The sequence below is a fragment of the Tarenaya hassleriana genome, unplaced genomic scaffold (genome assembly GCF_000463585.1).
Source record: "Tarenaya hassleriana unplaced genomic scaffold, ASM46358v1 Cleome24, whole genome shotgun sequence".
Taxonomy (NCBI): domain Eukaryota; kingdom Viridiplantae; phylum Streptophyta; class Magnoliopsida; order Brassicales; family Cleomaceae; genus Tarenaya; species Tarenaya hassleriana.
The window spans coordinates 1777990-1789854 of record NW_010965696.1 but is presented as its reverse complement, the minus strand read 5'-3'; the positions used below and the strand labels follow the sequence as shown (position 1 = coordinate 1789854).

The 11865-nt window shown below is 37.7% G+C and overlaps 2 protein-coding genes across 13 annotated transcripts in view; both read right to left on the bottom strand.

Annotated features, from left to right (window-relative positions):
* The window catches only part of LOC104815900 (protein LHY-like), a 5942-nt gene extending 972 nt beyond the window's left edge, over nucleotides 1-4970 (bottom strand). The window contains exons 1-10 of one of the 12 annotated variants that reach the window (XM_010544503.1): nucleotides 4719-4966; nucleotides 4369-4394; nucleotides 3956-4147; nucleotides 3713-3824; nucleotides 3452-3513; nucleotides 3106-3180; nucleotides 1574-1801; nucleotides 1280-1468; nucleotides 773-998; nucleotides 6-670 (exon numbers count right to left, since the gene is read on the bottom strand). In XM_010544503.1, the coding sequence (XP_010542805.1) occupies nucleotides 6-670; nucleotides 773-998; nucleotides 1280-1468; nucleotides 1574-1801; nucleotides 3106-3180; nucleotides 3452-3513; nucleotides 3713-3824; nucleotides 3956-3994 (1596 nt within the window). In that variant the 5' untranslated portion in view covers nucleotides 3995-4147; nucleotides 4369-4394; nucleotides 4719-4966. Of the gene's footprint in view, nucleotides 1-5; nucleotides 999-1279; nucleotides 1469-1573; nucleotides 1802-2287; nucleotides 2407-2464; nucleotides 3292-3451; nucleotides 3514-3712; nucleotides 3825-3955; nucleotides 4148-4306; nucleotides 4395-4718 lie in introns of those variants that run through there. The other 11 variants (XM_010544509.2, XM_010544499.1, XM_010544498.1 and 8 more) reach the window with 11 other exon arrangements.
* Nucleotides 4971-9268: 4298 nt separating this feature from the next.
* On the bottom strand, nucleotides 9269-11578 carry LOC104815899 (WAT1-related protein At4g01440-like). Its single transcript, XM_010544497.1, has 6 exons — nucleotides 11300-11578; nucleotides 11108-11170; nucleotides 10901-11017; nucleotides 10001-10412; nucleotides 9727-9878; nucleotides 9269-9649 (listed from the first exon to the last, which is right to left on the bottom strand). The coding sequence occupies exons 1-6, from the start codon at nucleotides 11482-11484 to the stop codon at nucleotides 9484-9486; spliced, it is 1095 nt and encodes a 364-aa protein (XP_010542799.1). The 5' UTR covers nucleotides 11485-11578; the 3' UTR covers nucleotides 9269-9483.
* Nucleotides 11579-11865: the final 287 nt, after the last annotated feature.

Genomic DNA, 11865 nt, shown 5'->3' with positions numbered 1-11865 from the left:
GAGCGGTCCACCTGCTTTTTCTTCTGGGTCGTGTTTGAATCTTGCACTTGTTCCTGTACTTCAACAACCTTCTCCTTGTGATCTTCGGTTTTCAATCCCGTATCTTGCTCGGTTCTTCCATTCTCATCCAAGTCATCATCAGATTCAAATGGTGAAGCCAAAACTTGAGCTTCACCCTGTTCCATGGCTGGCTGTTGAGGATTTGCAGTAGCCGCATCTTTCTTATCTGTCTCGGGCAACTCAGTTTGGGCGGAAACTGATGGTGGAACAATGGGAGCCGACATGGGTAAGCATGTGAAAGGAGCACATATGGGAAGAAGTCCATGGGCAGCCCACCAAGCGGTTGCAGCAGCGACTGTAGCAGCAGTGATTGCAGCCATACTTGGAGGAGGAGAGCTCATTTGTCTTGGTGGAAATGCTCCATCTGTCTGGATGGTGGTGGATGTAGATGAATCATTCGAGCTTCCGACGTTTCCATAAGGCCAGAATGAAGCGGCGAAGGTCGCTGCAGCATGGGCTGCAGGATTCTGTAGGAGAGCTGACATGATAAGATTGGAAAATGTGGACGAGATCTGGAGAAATGAACGGTAATCATCCTGGGTATGGCATGCAGGGACAAAAGCAGGGTGAAAAGCTGGAAACGCTTGACGAGAAGATCTAGGCACGTTGTCTTGATGTTGGGAAGTAGCAGAAGTAGATGGAATCGTAAATAAGCCAGAGTGTCCATGAACTTCTCCAACAGGACGAAACATGAAGTCTTGAAATCCCATACCTGGAGGATTTTGAGGGTATGTTCCGACATTCCCATTCAAAACATGCACTGGAAAATGCCAAGGGTAGCTCTGAATTCCATTCATATTGCCAACGGGCGATAAGCCATTAACACCATTATCCTCTTTGCTAATGCTTATGTGGGGCAAGACGTTAGCATCATTATCTTGTGAGTAGCAAGAATTGTCCGCATTTGAAGTCTTACTAGTTCCATTATCTGCAGTTGCCTGTTGAAAATCAGAAACAAATTTTCAAGATGCTAAAACTTCAAGATGGTATCATGGCTATGACAAGGGCAGCCCGATGCACAAAGCATCCCTGTTGAGCAGTGGTCCGGGGAAAGGTCCCACCACAAGGGTGTATTGTAGGCAAACCTTACGTTGCAGAAATATCTGCAAGAGGCTGCTTCCAGGACTCGAACCCGTGACCTCAAGATCACAACGGCAACACCTTAACCGGTGCGCACCGGCTCCCCTTCGTATCATGGCTATCTGATCCAATTTTATACCTTTGTCAGATCTGGTTCAGACTCCCGGAAGGAGCTAGGATTCCTAGGAGCCGCTTTGTTTGGAAAGGGATATTTGTTAACTGAAGAAATGGAGGAACAATGAGCTTCAGTGGGACGGGCCGAAACCCCTGAACAGTTATCATCCTGATTTCCGTTGCCATTTGGTACTTTCTCAACTCCATTGGGCTTCTAACCAAAAAATGCACAAGCAAGTCGATCAAATGAAGGCAAAAAAAAAAGGAAGGATACAAGTAAAGATAGTGCAAAAGAGAGAAAGAGGGACAGCCATAGAACCTCAGTGAACGGCTTCTTTTCCAAATCCAGTGCCTGATTACAATGTGAAAAAGAGGCTGATGAATCAAGTTTGACAACCTTTGCTGAGGATACCTGTGATGTAGATTCACCATTCCCCGTTTTTCTAGGATAAGGATTACTGGGTTTTCTTTTAGGCCGTGGAGGTGGAATCTCTATGTCCAGAGCTTGACAAATGGGAATGCCTTTAGCTTGAGCCTCTTTCTCTAACTGAAATAGAACAAAACCGTGAGCCCTCCAGAGTGGAGATGACAACAAAAAGCAGCTCAGATGTCAAACCCCATGATTTACGAAATTGATAGCACTGAGGTTTAATCTTATACCTTCCCGTCGACCCCAAATTTTTTGTGGTTCGGGGCAAGGGGGAAGACAAAACTACTTCATGGCCTGGAGAGAGGTTTCCAGGAACTTTTATCCCAAGTGAATGGTTAAAAGAATTCATATGCAAGTCCATTCTTTCACTAGAACAAAACCTGATACAGAAACTTTGGGTCGACTTAATAAGTGATGTGGGGAGATCTTTGGTCATGCATGTCTTCTTATGTTTCTTTTGGTCAGCCCTATCATCTAGCAAATTATGCTTCTACCCTCTAAAACATATAAGGACCTGCAACAGGTCTCCCTAATTGTATAGGTAGAAATATCCAGCAAGACATATTCACAGTCAACATTTGCTCTCCATAGTAGAGAACATACATCAGCCCCTTTATGCACCTTGAACCCAAATCCATATAAGCACTTCATCGACCAAAGCAAATTCTTCAGCAAGTTGTTTAGAGAGATGAGCTGAAACAGTCAGTGACGCTCTTAAATTCCTTACATTGCCAAAAAAAAAAGGTCTCAGATAGACAGATTGAGAGCTAAACATCACACCTGGTATCACTTCAGCGGATCACGTATGCACTTCCATTTGTGAAACACAATTCATGAGAATTTTTTTCAGAGAAGTGCTGGTTAGTAGAATTTCTACTGTGCTACGTCAGCTCCCTTCTCAGAAACAAATGAAACGGCATTCTAAAAAAGTGTTCGTTCATCTGTATTGTATAAGTGTTGGTATACCTGAGAAGCTCAGCAGGCCTCAAAGATTACTGAAGGAATATCATGAACCCACTATTCAGTAAATCGCCAAAGCAAGGAACCATGAACAACCTAAAGCCGAAGCAAACTAACTGAACCGTGCCAAACACACAGTATCCTATCTTTCTATCCGGGACTTCAGTTACTATATGAATCTGCTCCATAAGTTCTCCGAAGGGTCAAGCCACAAAATCAGGATTAGCTGCGGAATCAGCGCACTGGCAGTTCCATATTCTATAAGCCTACTGCTCACCTAGGGATATCAAACAAGAGAGGATGACATCCTAGAGACACAAACCGACCACAATTTATTGAGTTGAAGCAAGCTACCAAGAAAACGGTTCAACTAGAAGGCACCTCATGAAGAGCCTCAATCATCTTTTCCGTGCCTCTTCACTTGGTTTGAGATTCATTAGCAAATGGATGTTGAGACTAACCAACTTCTTATGAAGCTCTATTGAAGCGTCAACAGCAAATCTCATCCATGTGCTAGCTTTCCAAGCATAGGGTTGCTGAAAGAAGACCTTTTACTCAAGCACGAACAATGCCTCCCCAAGAATGCAGTAGTTTAGACAAATTCATTTTACGAAGACCTTTTTCTCAAGTTTGCACTTGTTCAACAACTAAATTTATATGCAAATAATCACAATTTAAGACTGTTATGCAACCAAAGCTACTTTCACTAGGTATATGTAAATGTGTAAAATAGTATATGCCAGGTCAGTCAGTAAAAAGATGTAAATAGTGAATTCAGTAGATGAAGGAAAGAATATCTCATCTAACCTTCGTAAAAAACTTTTGCGCATGACTTCTGATCTGGACGGCAGTCTTTGTCCCGATATGCTCTGCACATTAACAATAAGAGAAAAACGAAAGAAGAGAAGAGGCGTCTCCCATCAAGAGAAGATAAAAGTTCAATTGGTAGACACAGATCGAAATCTGTCCGCTATATAGTTCATAAGTTTTCTCAGAAAATATAAACCAACTAACAAACAAAAGGAAGATAACCCGACATATATAAAATATTAGAAAAGCAAGCTTGACCTTCTATTCGCTGCCAAGCCCGTCCATACAGCCTTAAGGCTTCCAAGAACCGACTATGCTCGTCCTCTGTCCACCGCTCCCGCTGCTTGGTTATTGTATACGGCTTTCTTATCTAACAATCATCAACATCGTCTTAATCCCAAGTTGAACAATAACAATAACAAAAAGAAAATAAATGCATCCGCATCTTTACACTGCAATCAGATTTCAGAGGAAGATAAAAATGCAACTCAAGCGTATTACCTTAGTTACTAATTCTTCGCCAGAGATATTTTTTTCCATAACCCGACCTGGGCAGCTGCCGCTGCTTCAAATCCTCTCTAACAAGTAATGTATAAAAGAGAAACCATCTATCATCTCCCCCCACATCGAAATTTTAGAATAGCAAAGCCGTTGTTGTTCTAGTTGGAAAGACCTGCTTAAAGACTAGAACAACTGCAAAAGAGAGAGCAATGACAATGGGTAAAGATCCATCCGCCTCTGGTCCGTGTCGGCGCAATTAAGCATCCGAATTCAGGCAAATGGCATATCTAAACTTCGGTAATATATATTGAAACTGAAAGTACTAAATCTAAGAAAATCTTTAAAGTCCACCGCGGAAACAGTCGCTTCCCCAGCAGAACTCAAAAGAAATTTCCTTTTCACGGAAGCCTCACCCAAACGAATCTGTAGGAGCCAAAACCTTTGCAACACAAGAATGAAAAAAAAAAAGAGAACTTCAATCAGTAACTATTAACTAACCATCTCCAAAGGCATGCCCGTGCTTAAAATTTCAAGTATTTCCAAATCTCCATTTGTGTGCTTACTGGATCTTCTTTGAAATCATTCTACTCCTATATCTTGGTTCCTCAAATCTAAAACAATAGTATTCCCATAATTCAGCTAACTTAGAGCTAATCTACGTTGTTTTAACAATCATTTTTTTCCAGAATTTTCTCAGAAACCAAACAGAAATTCTAAGATGCAGCAGAAAACCTAAAAATCACTAACAATATAAACGAAATACCTTTGCAAATATTCATGGATGATGACTATTCCGGACGGCACCGGCAGAATACGCGATCAGACATGGGCAACAAATGAACTCACAAAAAACTCGCCGGAGAACTCATCGTTCCCGGCAATAATCGATCGGAAAATCTCTAAAAAACCACCGGAACAGAGAAAAATATAAAGGAGGAAGAAGAAGCAGATAACTGAAGAACAAAGACTAAGAAGACCGGAAGCGAAACGCCAGAAACAATCTCAGCCACTACAATTTTTCCCAGATTTATTTTTTCTTCAACCAAAATAAAATTTCGGGAATTTTTTTATAATTTCCTTTTAATTTGAGGCTGAAAAAGCAGGAAGGGCATAAATGGGAAAACGGGAAGTCACCGGAAGACGACACGTGGCATTATTTAAGTGGCAGATGGGTGCACTTTTTGTTTCGCCCACCCAGCATCTTTCGACCCGTTGCTTGCTACTCCCATCTTCAAATCTCAGCCACAAGTTTCCTTGGGTGAAGGTGGTCATGTACGTAAAAGCGTACGTGGGGTCCACTGATGACGTGGCGGTTCATTCCGGTTGCCCTTGTTCTGGCAAAAGGCTGCGGTGAAAACGTGGCGGCTTGTCGGCATTGGGGGCCGTTTATGAACAGCCGTTGGATCTTTAGGTAGAAATTGGGCCGTAAATGGGCCGTAACATACTGCTACTATTTTCTTTTCAAATTTGGGCCAGCGTGTATTAACAATATTTTCGGCCCATGTTAAGTATTTCGAGGACCTCTTGGGACAAAAGTAGAATACGACGATAATATCCGAAATTGTAATCTAAATAAGTGGTTAGAATTATTATGGACCGCAATTTTGAGGATTCAGAAGGAGTAATCAAACTGTACTTGTAGATAAAACAATTTTAAATCTTCAGTGACTGAAAATGATATCGAAGAAAGCTTTTATATATAGGGTAAAACATAGGACACTAATATTATTATCTAAATTATATTTTCTTGTAAAATGAAATTAAGGTATTTATTAAGCTCCGTAAAGGGGAAAATCACGAAAAAAAATAACCCTTCATTTAAAAAATTGACAACAGGAATTAATTTTTAATTAACGTTTTTATTTGTGTGGACGTATTTCTTCTCGTAGACGTATGACTAAAATTGTGCCACGTTCCACGGTGTCTCCGTCCCGCTATGACTTCCTCGTATTGTTGCCACGTCCTTGCAATCCAAAATCTGCGACTCAACTTTTATATAAAAGGTTTTAGGCGAAAACTGGCCGAACGAGAATTATGAATATTGTTGTTACATTTTAAAAATACATAAAGTATATGAATGTTTAAAATTTTAGAAATCAACGTAAAAATATACTGAAATCTAAATTTTTAATAAAAATAAGCATGTCGTTTTATCAAATTTTATTGAATTTGATATTTATATTATTAAATATTAATTCCGATAATTAAAAAACAAAAAGATTCCCACTTGTGCAAGTGACCTTGGTATATTGTTTTTTTCATTCCAATTATTGAATTCTTTCCATTTCTAATCACGGCATTCAATCATGCATGGAGAAGAGATATAGTTGATATCACTTTAATGCTGACTAAAGGTAATCTCCCCTTCACTTTAATTTATTTTATTTTTCAAATTCGTTCGATCGTTTTCTCTGTTCTTCTTTTAAATTATATTTTTAAAACAATTACATATTTCACGACTTTGCGTTTTTTTTGTATGCCTAGGTCACACGACTTTTCTGCGTGTTATAAATGGGTATTGCAATCTCGACTGCGCCTAATTAACAACTTTTTGTACCAAAGTTTAGACATTTGTATTTCTTTTAAAAAAACAAACCGACCAAACCACCAACATGACCAAGCTTTTGACTCATATTGTATGTACAATATGTTGTCGTCCATACATATGTATATTGTTTTAAAAATGTACTCCGTGAAACACGTTCTACTCATGTAATTGTAAATCCGTACAATTATTTGGATTGTATATATATATGGTATGTCGTACCATGATTACATATTTTAGGGTGTGTATATATGTTATGTACATATACATGCATGACACTATCTCTCATGTGCGATCCGTTAATTTCGAGATTAACAAATTAATTAATCGCTCGTGCGCGTATTAATTTGTGCAAACTTTAATATATATATATACACGTATATGCATAACAATAAGGGTTTTTATTTTATTTTTTATTTATTTTTGGATGAAAATGGATACGAGGGGTTGCAACTGATCATGGGTGTCCTAGTTTATCCAAACGTTCAGCTCTTCGAGAAATCATTGCGTAAAGTGAACACACATATATATATATACATATATATATATATGTGTGTGTGTAATGACAAGAAAGTGTTTGTACAAAAAAAAAAGTGTTTCTAAAAATAAAAAAAAATCTCCAAAATATTCTCTGTTGAGCTCAATAATTTTGATATCAGGAGTCGTCGGTCAAAAGGATTGCCCTTTAAATGCACTATGCATTTTGCATCATCTTTTGTTTTTTATTTCCTATTTCCTTTTTTTTAACCTAACGAATGGATCGAAATCAATTCAATTCAGAGTGATTATGACATATGTATACATTACACGCATATATATATATATATATGTGTGTGTGTGTGTGTGTGTGTGTTTTTGCGTGCATGTCGTGTGCCTTTATAGCTAAAAGATACAAGACGCCCATGAACGACGCCGACCATAACGTACACTTTTGATGATGATGATGATGATGATGATGATGATGGTGATAACAATAATACATGCATTATTTCAATGTTTTCACGCCGTTATCTATACCACGATATATCTGATTATCTGGTCAATAATGCTTGAAACGGAAATACACTTTACCATGGGGGTGTACGTACGTTGCCATCAAGGACCATCTTAGCTATTCTGCTCCATATATATGTGTATGATTTTGGTTGATATTGATTGCGACTCATCCATCATCTCGTCAGGACATCTAAAGAACATTAGATTAATAGTCTATCCACCACAAACCTATACATGTTTTTCATAATTATCCCAATTTGGTCAATTTATCATTATAATATATATATATATGTATGACAATTTCCATGTATATATTGAATTTCAGTTGGATATAGATAGGAGTATCAATTTTGGTCCGATGCCCAACGTCCGGTCCGTCTCAGTCCAACACGAAAAATAGCGGGCTTCGGACTGAGATATTTAGGTTTGAAAATTTTCGGATTTTCGAGCCAGACTCAAGATTGATTGGTCTGAGGTTATTGATAAAAAAGATTGGCTCGACATTTTTTGTTCTATTTTACTAAAGTCCTACACCTTTTTCCATACTTTAGGCTCGATTCGAGTCGGCCTGAAAAACCCGATATTTAAAAAAAATCTTAAGAAAAAAAATACATTTACAAAGAAAATTGTGCAGTCCGATCCAAGTCCGAACCCGATTCCGAAATCTATAGAACCAAACTATATCTTTTCCTGATAAATATTTATGGATAGAGTAATATATATGCTAGTGTTTTTTATATAATAAACGAATATATGTATAACATTGACACACCCAATCACATTGTCGTACGCTGTGTATTGAATGGAGACGCATGCATGCATGTCTTTTTCTCTGGAATTTATCATTAACACACGTGTAATATATTATATTTTATTGGATTTCTATGAAAAAAAAATCTTATGGTTCAATATTGGTGGTCAAAAGAGACGAAAGCCTCGAGAATTATTTACTAGTCTAGTAGTATGGTTTATCGATATACTTTGCTTAAAAATATCACAAAAGCACCAAGTGGCCTTTAAAAAAACCCAATTAATGATTACAGTTCAAAGGGTTTGCATATTATTGTTATTATTATTTACGTAAGTGTGCATATATATATTATATATACACAGCGCGGTTGTTAAACGTATTGGGTCGTTTTCCTATGCGTATTATTAAATTAATACTTAAAGAAAACTTGGTAAGTGGTGATGGCCACAAACTGTCCTCTCGAACTGGGATTTTGTGCAATCGCAGTCTCTAGCTTTAACAACACAAAATAACATATTAATCGTTACATTGTTATACTATATATGTGTATATATAGCGATTGTATGTCCCTTTCAATGAACGTATAAGTATATACGTACCCATACGCATAAATAACATATCTCTTTGTGTGTCTTTTCGTATATGCTTTTAATCCTTTTTTTCTTCTGTCGAATCTACTTTTTTGGGAAATTGAGTTTTCTCTACCTTTCTGGATAGAATATCCTCTAAAATCAATAATAAAATAATAAATTTAAGAAATAGGGAAATTCAGACAGATGTATATTATATAAAGTGAGGGGCTATACGTCTATAACATAAAACATTGAGAAATATACATTTATTGATAACTTGATTAGAGGGTCCAATATTGACCTAATCGAATGCATGGTGATAAACTTGGGGGTAGCGGAATTCCAAATAAATAAATAAATAAAAGTGGGTACAGTAAATACACGAAATAATAAGCAATCAAATCTTTGTTATATTTGAATATTATTATTTTTGTTATCTGAAAACAAGATTAACACTGGTAAAAACAAATGGATAATCGTTAAAACATTATTAGAGAGGGTTTACATCCAAAGTAAACCATAATTAGATCGAGAGAGTAAACTCTTTCTTTAATTCTTTGTTTCAGTGGGTTCGGGAAATGATCAAAATATGTTCATATCCTTCTACATGGAAAAGAGGCTTCTGGATTTCGATTGCGAAAACTTGTACAACTATAATCCCCAATCAAGGAGTCATGGGCACAACCACGGGGTGGCCTTTCTTATATTGTTCTTCCCCTTCGGCTTCATCGAATTGGCACGGTAACTTTGTCGCACACTCGTTCATTTGCTTGATTTTGCCCCACAAGAATACGTAGAGACCAAATAGAACAACGGCGGATCCCAAAACACTACCAAGAAAAAAATATATTAGACATGGATCGATAGGTTATATAAGGCGGTCCATTAATATGGAAATTATACGTACTTTCCGAGATAAATCTCGCGATGAAGGATTGAGAAATCGAATAACGTTGCGAATATAAGTGTCACGGGAGTAAATGTGGACGTAAAGATAGGTCCTCGCTGTTTGATGCACCAAGACATTCCCACGGTACAGATTCCTTGTCCGACCACTCCCTGCAAACATTTTAAAGAATAGACTCGTGAAAATCTGCAAGATTCCTTAATGATCATCTCTCTCTCTCTCTCTCTCTCTTCTATATTCTCTCTTTCAAGGAAGAATCTTTAAATGCACTTACTGCATAAACAACGGTTATGACATCTAGTTTGTCTTTGAGGATCCAAGCTGTAACGTCTCTAGATCTGGTTAGACTGAGAAGAGCGCATTGGATCGTGCCAAAGAAGGATAGCACAACGGTGCTTGAATACTGGCACGGGTATTTCTTGTTGATCTTGGCTTGTATAAGCATCCAAGAACCGAAGAAACTGCTTCCCGTGAATAAAAGCACGCATCCGACGATCCAATTCTCGGGTTTCATCGTGTGATCCTCGGGTCTATGGCTGTTCTCTAATGACGAGCTCGCATTTCTGTGACGGCCGGTTAACGGGACACCCTTGTACATCGTTAGGAACAAAGCTCCCCCAATACATGCCAAAGTGCCCACCATCATTGCCAACCCTGCTTTGCTTCTCATATTCAGCTTTTCAATCCTGCAAGAATGTTTTCAAGATTCCACACACGCGCAATTCAATTGATATTGTATCTATATGTAAATTAAAAAAATGGAGGTTAATTTTGGGTTATTGTAATTAATGAAGATTAGAATAGACGATTAGTGTATAGACGTTTGATTGCACAAGTGCTTAAAAACTTTAATTTCCGAATAAAAGTATTTGTGGGGGCAGCTTTGCAACTATAATGGAATATGAAAATTAATTTGCTTAAAGGGATGATAAAAGTATGCTGCTTTATTAAGTATGTATTCTCTCCCCGGCAAAGAGAGATATATATATATATGCTTTTCTTGTATATGTTGCTAAGCTTTGGAAAAGATTATTATGGTTTATGTGGTGACAAAAAACCCTTTTTTTATTTCTTTCTTTAATGGATGTAATTAACCCGTATATATATAAATATATATATATATATATATATATATACATGTGTGTGTAATTACTTATGTGTATATGATATTTACCTGAATATTAGAGCCATAATGAAGGTAACTGCGGGCATCATGCTCATGAAAGCACATGCTAACGTGGCTGAGGTGTACGAGAGGCCGAGCAAGAAGAAATACTGCGTCAAACTTGCCCTAATCGAAATTATCAAATTATCAATCGGTTAGACTTGTTTTTTTTTTGTTTAATAAAAATGGGGGGGGGGGGGGGGGAGGGAAACGAACCCTAGAAGAGCACTGAAGAAAAGCTGGCATAAGATGCTGAACGTAAGCTTTGGCCTTGTTTTCCTACGTAAGCGCATGAAAATATCATAAGATCAAGAATACTTGCACGATTTAAATCACAACATATTTACAATATATATACATATACATAGATATAATTATAAAAAATGTTATAAACACGTATATACTAACCGTTCCCAGAGATAGGCGATTGGCATCAAGAACACGGTGGAGATAGCGAGACGATACGTAGCGATGACCATATGGTTAATACCACCATCGAGGACTTTCTTAACCATCGAGTTAACAGAGCCGACTGCCGAGTTAATCACTATCATCATGATTACCGGCGTCCATTTTCCATCGCAATAACTCATGATTAATTATTAATTAACGACCTATTAATTAATAATTAATCTCTCTCTCCCTCCCTCTCTCTCTACAAATCGCTTGTACGAGTGAGGAGGCGCACGAATCCATTGGGCATGGCGACGCAGTATATATAAAGGGAAAGTAAACGTCCTTTTATTTTTATTATCTTTATTTGTACAGTTGTATTTAATTTATATTTTTTAAAATGTTCTGTTTAGGGTTTCGCCGTTTCGGTGTCTATTATTATTCCCGTGATGACCCACGTGTCTCTCTTGAGCCAGGTATAGGTAAAAAGAATCTATTATCACGTTTCGAGAGCATCTCTCTCTCTCTCTCTCTCTCTCTCTCTCTCTCTCTCTCTCTCTCTCTGTGTGTGTGTGTGTGTG